Below are 14476 nucleotides of genomic sequence, written 5' to 3' on the forward strand. Positions count from 1 at the left end.
CCTTCTTCAGGATGAAGTAGTTATCATAGGACCAGACGCCATGGTACGAACGATCAAAAATAGTCTTGCGTATCCAAAAATGCCGGTGAAAATGGTTAGCGAAGAGTGCATCAGGGGCAAAGTAATCAGTCATCAGTGTAAAATGGTTGTGCCCCCTGTTGCGGTTGAGCACTCAGTGACGCTTGATCAGTCTCTTGAAATTGAGAACATGCTCCTCCGCACGCTCCACGTCTTCAAGGACCGCCTACATCATCGCCATCTCATCCGTGTACTCCCCCACGTTGGACGACTCAACATAGTGCTCATATATGTAGTCCAAATCGGAATCCATTGCTTGAAATATGAAGGAGCATCTTTTTTATTAACTCCGGCAATTCATCGAACAGTTGTCGGGTAAGGTGAGTATAGCAGTGGCGGATGGTACCTGTCGGGCGGTCGGATGAGATGGGCTGAACGGCGACGAAGGAGAGGCGGGATGGAGCCCGGCTGGAATGGTGAAGGTGACTAAGACGTCAACTTTCGACAGGTGGCGGCCAGGGTGGTGTAGCGGCGGAGAAGGCAAGAGCTACAGAAGGAAGGAGGGAAAATGGGGAGGATGGGTTTGCGGGTCAGAGAGGGGGTTTGGGTGAGCCAGGGGTATCGGAGTCCTGCGTGTCTGCTATTCGGACTCCCGTAAAGCCCTCCCACGTTTGTCTCCATTTTGCGAGAGAAAACGTGTCTAGACTGCCCCGTGGACTGATAAGGACCCGCGTTGGATGGCTTCCGTGATCCGTACAACATGATTCTGACATATGCGGGTCCGCCTTAGAGATGCCCTAACTATTTGGATCAAACTATATCTCGAGCAACAACAGAAGACACGGTTAAAACAAACTAGATGCACTTCCACGCATCATCATTCTGCTACTATCTGCACGTCAGATGGCCCATCATCGAAATTGCTCCACCTACGGACAAGGCTTAGAGCAACTCCAATGCGGAGACCCATTTCGTCCGCACGCGTCCGTTTGGGTCGGCGCAGACAGAAAAGTCGGTCCAACGCGCTGACCCAAACGGACGGGCGTCTGCTTTACGTCCGCCTGCCGACCCATTCCCGGCCCATTTTTGAGCCGGATTTGCGTCGGTGCAGACACGAGACGGACGCGCGCGCGCGCGCCTACTCCTTTCCCTGGCCCGCTGGTCGGTGGCACCCTCCACCATTTCCCTCCATTTTCCCCAAAAACCCTCCCGCCCGCGCGCGCTCCCGCCGCTCGCCATGGACACCGACCTCGATGCCGCCGCGGGCCTCGCCTCCCTCGCCTCATCCGGCATCACAGCCACCCCCTCCGACAAAGCAAGCCTCGCGCACCCCGCAAGACCGTCGTCGCGCCCAAGCCGAAGAAGAAGCTGACGGCCGACGAGCGGGCAAGGGAGTCGGTGAAGAGAAAAGGTCAAAGGCACACGACGGACGCGGGGGGAGGAAGCCATTGCGGCGGCCGCCATCGCCGTCGTCGCGCAGTAGGAGGCCACCAACGCCCGCGTCACGGCGGCAACGAGGGAGGCGCTGATGTACCTAGGGTTAAACCCTGGCCAGCACGGCCTCGTTAATGCCGACATGGTCGCGGCCAGCACCGGCTCATCGGTGTTTCCTCGAATGGTGCTGCCCGACTCACCCCGCGCGTCGGCTTGCACCCCGATGCCCAGTTTCCGCGTCTACCCGCAGGCCTCCCGATTCTCCGGGGAGTGCTCGCCCGAGGTGAGCGTGGTGGCGCCTTCCACGCACGCGCCCGTGTCCATCGACCTCAACGCCACACCGGTGGCCAGTGGCTCGTCTCATTGGGAGGCAGGAGGAAACGTGTGCGACACATGAGCCGACGTACTGCCGGGCGCATGCAACCTGTTCGACAGAATGCCGGCCTCCGACGACGACGACTACATGCAAAACATCATCCTTCGAGGGTGGTGCGACGGCCGCTGGCGGTGCCGCGGGGGCCGGCTACGATCCCGAAGAGACACAAAGCCAGGACGGCCGAGGGCCGTTCGCGCCGTCCACCTTTGATCAAGATCAGGTGGCCTTCATGCATGATCAGGTCTGCCTGGACCTGGACGGCTTCCCACTCGACCACGAGTTTCCTGAGGACTACGGCCAAGAGGAAGAGGATGAGTTGGACATCGAAGGGGAGCCTTTGTTCGAGGATGAGCTCGCCAACCAAGCCGCCAGGGAGGAAGACGAAGCGCAAGTGTAGGCGGACCAAGGCATACACGGCGGCCGAGGACAAGCTCCTTTGTGAGTGTTGGAGGGACATTGGGCAAGACCCCAAGACCGGCGCCGAACAAAAGGTATCAACCTTTTGGACTCGTGTCCATCGTGAGTTCCATGAGCGCAAGAAGTTTATGCCATACCAAATGAAGGTGGATCATGAAAATGGATCTCAACACCGTGTCGCCAAGGAAGAGGCCGTGGTTCGAGAAGATGCAAGCCGACATGCTTAAGTTTGACGACGAGTGATCTATGGTGGCAAGCGGCATCCTTTTTTGTATGTCGGCAAGTGTGCTGGCATGACCACGGCCGCGATGGCGTGGTCGAACTCTCCCGCCCCTTTTTGTGTGCTGGCATGTGTGCCGGCCGCTGGCAAGTGCACCGGCTGAACTGTGTGCTGTTTTTTGTCCCTGGCATTGTATGCCAGCGCTGGCATGGTGCCGACATGAACTTCGGGCGACGACATGGCCGCTAGCATGATCTATGACCGCGAGTCTTTTTCAAAATTTGCGTGCGGACATAAAATGGGTCACCGCCATTGAGCGCACGAGGACGGACTCCGAGCGGGCGGCCGAACCAAACAGACAAAAAGCGAAAAAATCCGCCGCCCGTTTGGGTCGGTGCATTGGAGTTGCTCTTACCGAAGCTCTCCTACGAACAGGCGTGCGGGCGTCTAATTCATCTATCCCTCCTGAATTTCAGGGGGTGGGACCCTCCTCCCTTCAGTCTAACTATTCCACCTCCGTCCATAAGTTTTAATCTGTAACAAAATGCCTGTAAGGCCGCGCTTGGATGCGGTGTATTCTAATACGGGTGTATTTATTCTGCATGTGTATTTTACCAGCCATGAACAGATCTCCTCTCAGAGTTCTTCATGGGATTCTTCCGGATGAAGCTACTCTCAACTATCGTCATATTGCACCAATGAATCGGTGCAAAGTCTGTTTAGCGATGAGGGAGGATATGGAGCACGCCCTCATTCACTGTTCCCATGTGCAACGGTTCTGGGACGAGGCCTGTGCTTGGTTTGGCATTCGTCTTCCCCAACTCCATCCGGACTCATGGGCTCGCGACATCACATGTGATCCCCGTTTCTCTGATGATGACCGAGCTAAGATCACCATTGTCATGTGGTCAATATGGCACTCTCGTAACCGAATCAAACACGGCGAAGAGGGGAGGGATCCAACATCAACGATCAGAAGCAATTAAGGAGGCTATTGCCCTCCTTCAGCTACCGCGCAAGGCAGCCGCCATCTTACCTGGGTACGGCTGGCGACCACCTGATGGTGCTATTGTAAAAAATCACAACTGATGGAGCACTAAACTTTGCCGAGGGACGGGGCAGAGCAGGTGGTGTCGCACGTTCTTCTTCGGCTTTGCTAGGTTCATGGTGCAAGCCATATATGGGGATTTCAGACCCCTTGATCATGGAAGCTTTCTCTCTGCGAGAAGGAGTCTTATTCGCCACCCTTCGAGGACTCTCGCATGTGATAATGGAAGTTGACTGCACGGAGTTAATGACACTCTGGAACACTTGCCACAATTCTCGCTCAATTGGAGAGCTTAGTAATCACTTTATTTCCTTTGATATTCAGCATATTAATAGGTCAGCGAACTTACCGGCGCATCTTTGTGCTTAAGCATGCTTGCACTCTGAATATAACCGACTGTTGACTTGATGTAACTCCTAGCTTTCTAGTGACCAGCCTCTTGACTGACTGTCCTAGGAATGCTCTCATATGAATAAAAGCTCTCTGAATTGCCCCAAAAAAAAAAGAACAGATCTCCACCCGGAAATGAAACGACGAGCAGCGTCATTTTTTACAAGTTTTTTTTTGACAAGCGTATCTGAGACACAAACGGTAATCCAAACAAGCGCTAAGTGTAGCATTGCTCATCCGTCATCCACCAATTTCAGCCCATTTCCCCTGTTCCATTAGCAGCAAGTGCAACAACAACGGATGATTGACCGAGTTACCTAGTACCTCCAAGAAAAGCGGTCATGCTTTTTTGGTGCGTGATCTGGTCGGCGGATGGCCACTTCGGCGTACGCCGTAAACCAAGTGTTCCGCCAGATCACCTCTTGAAAGCTCGGTAAACCACCGAGCTTCGCACCAAATTTCGCGTCTTCTTCTCGTTCCAGGCCAGGACAAATTTGGCGTCGTATTCTTACTGTTGCGCCCACAAGGACATGTCTCCATGATACTGACACCCATTTGTATATAGTCGTTTCAGGACGCATCTATCTAACACCTCGTGTGCACTACCACGGGTCGCTTTTGCCGCGAGTCGGGTTATTCTAAGGGTATTTTCTCTCTCTTTTTGACATCTTCTAGAGCGAAATCTCAGTGGCATGCGGGTGTGTGGTTGGTGTTGCACGTGTGTGTGCGCGTGCACACATCAGGTAAAAACAGATGCATATGACAGGAGCACCAACGTATTTGCGGCAACGCCATACCATATTCTGGGCTTTGGGCTTTTTCTCTCCGTCGCACAACAAAGCCTAGAGGCAGCCGGCCCACACAAGACGCACATGCTGGCCTAAGAGCCTAGGTCAGGGCTTTACACACTTGGACAGTCCTTGAAAATTACTGAATGGACCTAAGGAAACAAGTCGAGCACACAACAAAAGAACAGATATCTTAATACCATCTTAAAACGCATGCACACTACAGAGTGGAGCAAGCTCCAAAATCTCAAAATCGTCGTATGCATTACCTCCTTTTACATATCCCGTACATGTCAGCATTTTCAGTTTACAGCAAACCAGGCAGGCAGGGCCAAGATGATTTACCTCTTCTTTCCCAGGAGGTCACCTCGACGCTTAGCCTCTCTCTCCGCCGTCTGGACGTAGAATTCGGCCCCGAGCATGTCGTTTATCTCGACATTTGATGATACGCTCGCTTCTGCGGTCTGAATTATCAGCTCGACGGTCAGAGTGAATCCTAGGGCTGAAAGCACGCGCACAGCATTGGCAAGACGGCAAATGTGTCTCCTTGTTTCTATTGGGGTAAAGGTCTCCGCTTCGGCGCTCAGCTTCTGTTCGTCTTCCTTCAAATCAGCAATTTCACGCACCACGACGTGCTCACCGACCCAGATGAAACCGTTGCAGCCAAGGATTAGGTCCACGTCATACTGCTCTAGATGATGGAAATGCAGCTTCCGGCGTTTTACCAGATACGCAGGCACCGTGAGCAATTGACCTCTCTGAAGCTGCATTAAGAAACTCAAGGCTATTCAATAACAAGTTATCAACACATTAACATTGTTTCGGTTCTGAAAAATGAGATTGTAACTCCAGCAGTCAAACACAAATCATCGATCAATCTAAGTCACAATCAAGAGTACAAACAATACAAGGTATCAGGACTACAACATGTCTAGAACTAGTACATTTACTTGCTTTGCATTACTGCGCAGGGTAATCAACATCAACTAGCATGCACATTAGAGGTAGCAGATTTTTTTCCCTGAGGACAATGGAAAGAGCTCTAGTGTCAAAAAACGTATTATATTTTGATACGGAGGGAGTATTAAATAAGTTCAAAATAACTACAAGAGCCAGATTGCAAAGGCAACACTTCCACAATATTGCATAACTAATCTGGGGGGCTTTGAAAGGAACAGATTCATCGCATAGAATGGCAACGTAACACCGTAACCTAAACTGGCAGGGCACTGCGCAATAATAGTAGTAGCTGACAAAGAGTTGGTCTGGCATTTACCTTTCCATATTTTTGACTCCTTGCTTGTAGATGAAGAGATCCATCATGTTGGAAACCACGAACTTCAGCCTGATAAATGATTTCATGCAAAGTAGCAGCATCAGATTTTGCAGTACTGATCCAGTAAAAAAGCAATAAAGAGGCTGACGAACAATAAAAAATGAGAAAGGACATAGATAAGCCATCTTTCTGATATCATGAGCTTCCCTGGGGAAAAACATTAAAATGAAATGCACAGAAAACTTGAAGCTTGGATACATGAATAAACTGAAGGCAATGAAACACAGAATGCCTAATTCAGGAATCCTTGCGTGTCAGAAAACAAAATGCCTTGATTACCAACTAATTAATCATGGTAGTCCACTAACCAGATACAGAAAACTTTTAAAAAAAAAAGAACGGTGCATACAGCCAAATAGACACATGATGTCTCAAATTTCATAACTCAACAATCAGATTAATTTTGACTGTACAACAGTCAGATTAATTCCAGCATCAGATGAGACCAACAGACTGGTCCAACAGTATAATCCATGAGGATTCACAATCAGCAGTGAACAAAGATTAGCCATATAAATAGCAGGAAAATTCCTACACAGCAAGGCGACTCGTAATCAGCTGGGAGCCTTGGATAAAGATGCAACTGTCCATACTGTTATTGCCGCCCTTGAAACTCTGCAGACAGCTCTTGATGTGATCGTCCCTAGTATTGTGCATGTATTCTTTTCTGAGCCACCAAAACTATAAGCTGAGCAGGAGGCAAGGGAGGCCAGCTGTGGAAAAGTGCCTAGATAAATTGATGTGAGGTACAAGGTGGAACGGGAACGGCTGAAGCCTGGTGTTTTGATGCCTGCGGCGCAGACGATAAGCACTTGACACTTTCTGGTCCAAGTTGTTTTGATGCCTGTATAATTGGAAGGGCTGAAGCCTGTTGTGCCCAGTCAAGTTTCGCTTAAGAAGTTAAAAAACTGAAAAGCCATGGTAGATGGCATGAAACTCTGTGTGCTCTGTGCACCCATATTTGGGTTTGTTTTTTCAAAGAGCTGTGCTGGTGTTGATTCCCAGGGTGCGAGATTGGCTCTGTTCTAGAAATTAGCAAGGACCAAATTTGGTATGCTCTTCCGCTGTCGTGATTTCTCATATCCTATTCACTGTGCACTGTTTATATTTTCCATTTCCAGTTTCTAGTCCATGCAACACTCGATTTCACTTCTGTTCCATCTATTTACTACCACCAGTTCCAATCTGCTATTACTTATATTTTCCATCTATTTGTTATTTTGTTTAGAGCGTACGCTTTACATCTATTAGTTCCTCCACAGCTACACATCTTGGCTACCGTATGCTTCTGCCAGTTGTTCCTACCACTTAGTCATAAATAATTATATTGGTCCACCCGGTTGCAAGATTCCTTCTATCTTCTACTTCTAGCCAAACCCATCTACTAATTTGCTGCTGCTTGCAAAGTGAAAGATCAGGGTTTCCAAAAGCCTCATATGCAATTTGAGTCGTACGGTTCTGAATTAAAACAGGAACAATCACTGATCGAATGGTGTAGTAGCGAGAATGATGACTCAACCTGATATCAACAAGATGACAAACAGAAGCAGAAGAAAATACTCCAGGACTAATAAATGCATTTGTGGTGAACACTGAACAGGTGCGGAGAAATATGACAAGCTGAACTATTTGACAGTATTGTTCGTTCGTATTTGGTGTTACATATGTAAGCAACAAACATAAATTCAATCATAGATAAGGGGAAAGGAGTGTGATACTTACGCAGACAACATCATTTTCTTCAAATATAGCCCGCATATTAAGCTCATCAACCGCAGTTCTTCTTCTCTAATATTGGGATGGGAACAAAATATCAATTAAAAAACATTTTAGAATAATCAATAGTGACACGTAATGTACTCCCTCACTTTCGTAACATAAGATGTATTATGAAAATCGTTAAGACAAGGGTTTGACCAACAATTCTATACCTATACCCCTACTAATAAAGGCAGGTGATATTCTTGGTTTGGTTTGGTCCATCAGGCATTTTTGCAAAAAAAAAACTAACGTTTTTGTGCAATCAACCTGCACTCCATGACGTAATTTAGGAAAAAGAAACGTTCGATCTACCATCGTGGGCCGGCCCTTCTGCAGTGAAAGAATAATTCGTGGTGTGGAGGGATCGAACCCACGCCTCCCCTTTAGGGTCGCAAGGAAAGAACCAGCTGGGCTGGCTTTCACTTCTGTCCAAAATAAGGATTCGCTTATATTAATTAATAGTACCACCTCCCTGCTTTAAACGAAATTCCACCAATTTATATATGTCAGCAACTAGACAATCAACAAGCCTCCTCGGGAATTGAAGGTAAATTTGCCAGAGACACCCAATAAATAAGGACATACATGGCAGTAAATAAAAGAGAGGCCCGATAAAAATAGAATATGTGCTATAAAAGAAATAAAAGAGAGGACGCAGAGGAGATTCGATAAAGATGGGATGTTGCGCTATTTCTCCTATAAAAGAAATAAAAGAGAGGACAAGTATGACAAGAAATAAATAGTGTGATGAAATAGGGGCCAGTACCTGCGACATGTATGGCAAGAAATAAATAGTGATGAAATAGATCATATCAAATGTAGCAATCTATGGGAATTGGTCAGCTGGGCTTGAGGACAAAAAATGCGTTGAACAACACCAACATCTTGTTTCAGACAGGTTGAGACAACAAACCAAGTGAACCGTTAGCAAAGGGGTGGGTAAATTATCAGACAGACAATGTTGATGAACAACATTGGGCGAGCATAGAGGAGGCATGAGGAGCTCCGGAGCAACGTTTGTCAGAGTGAAGCAAGGACGAGCTCAGGACGGCGGCGCAAAGATGAGCTTGAGGTCGTGGAGCAGAAGCCAGGAGCGGGAATGCTGTTGAACATGCCCTAAGCTGGTGATGCTTGAACTGGAAACCGACCATGATGCACACATGTCTCCGTAGTGTGTATCATCGTCTGTTCTTGTCTTTTCTTTTACCCGTACCAACACCCCATTCCACACATGACATGAATAAATGGATGATAAGTAGCCCGTTTCTGTGTACATATTAAATCTACATGCAAGCCGTGTTGAATTAGAAGACCTGGACCTGTGGAATCTTGAACTGTGCTTTTATAGGCTAAGACCATCTTTGTTCGGGCTGCAACTACAGATTCTCAGATTATAGACCATCTTTTGTAGACTAAGAGCATGTGGTATGTTTTTCTCCCGTTGCAACGCACGGGCCCTTTAATTAATATGTAGTTTATGTGTTACTCCCTCCGATCCATATTAATTGTCGCTGCTTTAGTACAACTAATTGTCGCTGCTTTAGTACAACTTTACGGAAAGTTTTACTAAAGCAGCGACAATTAATATGGATCAAAAGAGTACAACACAATGAGTAGTTTTGAATACAAATCCAATGATATAACATTTATCTCACTCAAAGTGTATCTTAATAGACTAATTATTGGTCAAACCCTTGCTTAGCAAATCATACACCATACCCATACATAAGGAAAAGAATGGAGTACCAAAGATGACAGTCACTGGTCTGTTTTAGCATGATGCAACACATTCTAAAATAAGAGAGAGACAGGTAAGTAATATTTCCAGCAAACCATGAAATTCCATCTTAGCTTACTGTTAAGTCAGCTAGAGAGGGTACTTTGATGCATGTTGAATTATCTGTGGACATAGTGCATGGTATTATTTGCCTTGCAGATTCTATTGCGAGGATATCCCTTTCGCAATAATTTTGGGCGTTCACACGGTAAAGGTGCAGAATAGCATACCTGAATTCCATCAGGCAAATTCATCGAAGAAAGCATCAAAACAGCATCTTGACTAAAGTTTATCTCCAACCGCCAGCGCTTTGGAGCAATCTTGGACAAAAAAATCAACACAGTATCTGATACTGGTCAGAAATGAAATGCATTATTTGCATGGGGGCTGAACAAGCAGAAAATAAATCACACTGTGACGGCATGACTATACTAACAGCTAGATTTGCCACACCCTTGTTCAGACGGCCAAGTATTCAGAAGTAAATAACATGTGCCAGGATCCATACAAATAAGTGGATCTACTAACCTATAAAATATAGGGGAACCAATTGCACGGTCCATGTATATGCTATAAAGATCTGGCTAAACACATTTCCAATTTTTAACAATGTCCAACGATACTCATAGTTTAAAACTCAAGCTTTAAGCCAAATTGTAGCATTGCCATGCATTCCTAGCAGGAACCATGCCATAGAAATGAGAAGAATGTTGAAAGAGTGACACAAAGTGCACATACCTCGATGACACGGCCAACTATGATATCACCAACCTCTGGCTTATACCTGATAAGGTCGAAGAGAACAAAATGAGCCTTTCAGGTACCAGAACTAATTACAAACTCAATGCTTTACTCCCTGCTCTACGATAAGTCAATTAATATAACAAGCTATAATAAGCCCAGATACCTACAGTTTAAGCCGGCACAAATCATAAGCTCCCCAGCTCTAATCCAACACACTAATATTTCAGTGTGAAACTACAGTACCTCACCAATCACCATGAGAACTGCACTTATCCATTCATCGAGTCAAACCCGAATCCGCTAATTCATTCATAGGCACACCGTTATACTCAGTACAATAGCAACGCCACAGCATTGCAAGGATTATCCAGCAGGAACACAGAAATGGCATTTGCTGGAAACTGACGCAGCAGCGAAAAGAAGGAAGGCAGGGGGGTCATACCTCGCCCGGAGCGTCCGCACGTAGACGAGCTTGTTGACCCGCTCCACGACGCCGCACAGCGTCGCCACCACCTCCCCATCCTGGTCCGTGGTACCATGCCCTCTGCACACCAAAAATACACGCCCAACCAAAAAATCAATCCGTCGTCCATCACCAAGCACGAGTGGGGAACGGATAGAGAGGGGAGGAGACGGGAAAGTATTACTTGAGGATGTTGTCCTCGTGGTTGACGGGGATGTTGTCCGCGACGGTGACGGCGGCGGCGGACGCGGCCGCGGGGGCGAGGGTCTGGAGCTCGTGGAGCGCGGCCTCGAGGCGGACCCTCTGGGTCTGGTTCAGCGGGAGGTGGAGGTCTCTCATGGCCCGTACGCTGTGCCGGGAGCGCTCAAGGAGAAGGAGGGATGCGTCGGCGGGCGGCGGGGGTCGGCGGCGATCGACGGCGGAAACTAGCAAAAACCCTAGTAAAACCTGCCCGGTCCACCCACCACCGTCGCTGAAAAGCCACTAGGTTGAGCCGGGCCAGTAACATGGAACCAAACTGGGCTTCCGGGCCAAACTGGGCCAGAACAGTAACGCAAGCCTAAAAAAGACTATTGGGCAGTACTAGGCGCAGGCGCGCCGGCCCAAAGTTTTGGCTGATCGCGCCCCAGCCGCCCGATGAGCCGGGTCATCTGATTTGCATATCAGCAACGAGCTACGCCGACGAGAATTGAGTTCGGACACGTTCTAGGCCGACGTTGAGATTTCTCTTCCCTCTAGTTAGGGTTCCTCTCCTCTCGGCGGCGTTCTAGGCCGGCGTTGAGATTTCTCTTCCCTCCCCCATCCAAGCTGGTGATCTCTCTGTCTCGGATCGACTAAGGGGCAGTCCTGGCACTGCTACCCGATCTTGGACGGGTTGTTACCGGTTTAGAGGGGCGGCTGGGGTTCGGAACAGGGCCCGGCGGAGTATTTTCTTCGGGCTAGGGATCAAGTATGGTGACAGAGGCTTCGGGATCCGGCTCCCAAGACGATCTGGAGGCGATGATGAAAGAGTTGGGGCTCTCTGAGGAGGACCTTGATGATGTGGTGGTAGATCAGAAATCGGTTCCGCCGGAGGCGACTCGGTGGATGGCGATCGCTAGGGTTCACAATGATAAACCCTATAGTCAATTCTGGTTCTACAAAAACATGCGGGCTGCATGGGATCTGGCGCGGAAAGTGAACATCCGTCCCCTGGAGGACAATCTATACACCCTGCAGTTCTCGTGCTTAGGGGATTGGGAACGTGTGATGCAGGAAGGGCCATGGGCGTTTAGGGGTGATGCGGTGGTGATCGCTGAGTATGATGGGTTCACGAAGCCGTCAACAATAAATCTGGACAAGCTGGAGATATGGGCTCAAATCCATGATTTCCCAGATGGATACATTGCTCAGATCCCCTCGCTGGCAACCAAGATTGGTGAACTAGTGTATGCTGAACCCGCCTCACATGACTTCGAGGGGAATTTCTTTAGAGTCAGAGTCAAGATCGACGTGAATCAGCCCCTGAAGAACACAGTGTCACTCAGAATTGGAGAAAAGAGGATGTTGTTCCGTGTTAAGTACGAGCGCCTCCCGGATTGGTGTGCCGTATGCGGGAAACTTGGCCATCTCTACAAGGAGCATGGAGACGGGGTCCATCCACCATCCGCGCTGGTATTCAAAAACCTGAAGGCGTCGTGGTTCCGTGGAGCAGGACCGGGGCCAGGAGGAGCAAGGAATAGAGAGAGGAAGAGCAACCGTAACACCAACTCGAGGGGAGACAATGGTGAACCACTGAGGACCGATGATGCGGCCATGACGGACGGGGAACAGAACAGGAAAAGGACTGCCCAGAGCTCAACTGTGGCGTCGTCCCATGAGGCGAACATGGGTGGGGGGGAAGTGTTGATGCTCCAAGCGCCACAGACAGCCATGAGCCCCCCACCCAAGCAAGATTTGAAAAGGCCAAAAACATCATCAGTGGAGCAGCAAGACCAAGACTTGGGCAACAACAGGAAGGGAGGAAAGAATTTAGAAGCAACATCGGCGGGCTTCCAAGGGGAGCACCACTGGGCACAATGAGTATCCTCAGCTGGAACTGTCGTGGCGTGGGCAAGGCTGCGACAGTTCGAGAGCTCCGCGGTCTAGCGGAGAAACTTGCTCCTACCCTACTTTGTATTGTAGAAACACAGCTAGAGAGAGCTCGGGTAGAAAAACTAGCTAGTAGTCTTGGTTTTGATAATGCTTATGCTGTTAGTAGCAGGGGTCGTAGTGGGGGCCTCGAAATGTTCTGGAATAATCCAATAAAAGTTGAAGTTTTGGGCTACTCTGACTATCATATTGATTGCTCGGTTACAGCTCCGGATGAGGAACCATGGAGAGCTACTGTTATCTATGGGGAGGCGCAAACCCACATGCGATACCGAACCTGGGACGTAATGAAAGGGATAGCAAATTTGAGTCCTCTTCCTTGGGTGTGTGTGGGTGATTTTAACGAGGTTTTACGTCCGGATGAGCAGGATGGTATTGGAGAACGGAGTAATGCTCAAATCCAGGGGTTCAGAGAAGCGGTCGATGTTTGCATGTTGGAAGACTTGGGCTACCAGGGCAACTTTTGGACTTTTGAAAAGAAAGTTAGGGGAGGAAGTTACACCAGAGTGCGTCTGGATCGAGCGCTGGCCTCGAGTGCATGGGCACTGCGGTTCCCGACGGCTTGTTTGAAACACCTAATGGCTGCTTCTTCGGACCATTGCCCGATCCTGCTGAAGTTGAATGACGAAGAAGTAAGGCCGCCTGCTAAGCCGCCTTTTCGGTATGAGGTCATGTGGGAAACGCATGCAGAATGGAACGATACAATCACTCGGTGTTGGAAGGATGGACAGCTGGTATCTAGCGTGCAGGAGCTGCAAGATAAGCTCAAGGATATATCATAGAACCTGGGGAGCTGGAATAGAGACACTTTTGGTAGTGTGCGTAAACAAATTAAACAACTAACTTCAGAATTGGAGAGACTGAGAAGCGATCCTGCCAGAGTTGGACCATCCCATCCGGAGCTTAAGATCAATGAAAAGTTGGTCGAGCTTTACCATAGGGAGGAGTTAATGTGGCGACAGAGGTCGAGACTAGAATGGATGTCATCGGGGGACAAGAACACGAAGTTTTTCCACATGAGAGCGAGCATGAGGAGGAAGAAAAATATGATCAAAGCCCTAGCAAATGCCCTAGGAGTTGCCATGACTGATCCGGTGCAACTGAAATCAATGGTGACCGAATTTTACCAGAACTTGTACACCTCGGCGGGGGTGAATAACATGGATCAGGTGCTTCAGCATGTCCCGAGGAAGGTCACACAGAGCATGAACGAACTGCTGTTAGCTCCATACAGTAAGGAAGAGGTAAAAACAGCCTTGTTTCAAATGTGCCCAACAAAAGCCCCGGGACCGGACGGTTTCCCTGCACAGTTTTATCAGCGCCACTGGGATCTGTGCGGAGATGAGGTAACTAAGGCTGTTCTTCGAATTGTCAGGGGGGAAGAGAGTGCAGAGTGTGTGAACAACACTGTCCTTGTGCTTATTCCCAAGGTGATGAACCCAACTCTCTTGTCCCAGTTCCGCCCTATTAGTCTGTGTAATGTTTTATACAAATTTGCATCCAAGGTGGTGGCAAACAGGTTAAAAGTAATTCTCCCTGACATCATATCAGAGAAGCAATCCGCCTTTGTTCTA

The 14476-nt window shown here is 48.6% G+C and overlaps 1 protein-coding gene across 1 annotated transcript; it reads right to left on the bottom strand.

The window, feature by feature from the left end:
- Positions 1–4864: 4864 nt before the first annotated feature.
- LOC125521693 (exosome complex component RRP4 homolog) lies at positions 4865–11252 on the bottom strand. The gene is made up of 7 exons (XM_048686747.1): positions 10957–11252; positions 10752–10853; positions 10304–10349; positions 9796–9885; positions 7750–7815; positions 5968–6036; positions 4865–5455 (listed from the first exon to the last, which is right to left on the bottom strand). The coding sequence occupies exons 1-7, from the start codon at positions 11109–11111 to the stop codon at positions 5033–5035; spliced, it is 951 nt and encodes a 316-aa protein (XP_048542704.1). The 5' UTR covers positions 11112–11252; the 3' UTR covers positions 4865–5032.
- Positions 11253–14476: the final 3224 nt, after the last annotated feature.

Source organism: Triticum urartu, chromosome 7 (assembly GCF_003073215.2).
Source record: "Triticum urartu cultivar G1812 chromosome 7, Tu2.1, whole genome shotgun sequence".
Lineage (NCBI taxonomy): Eukaryota > Viridiplantae > Streptophyta > Magnoliopsida > Poales > Poaceae > Triticum > Triticum urartu.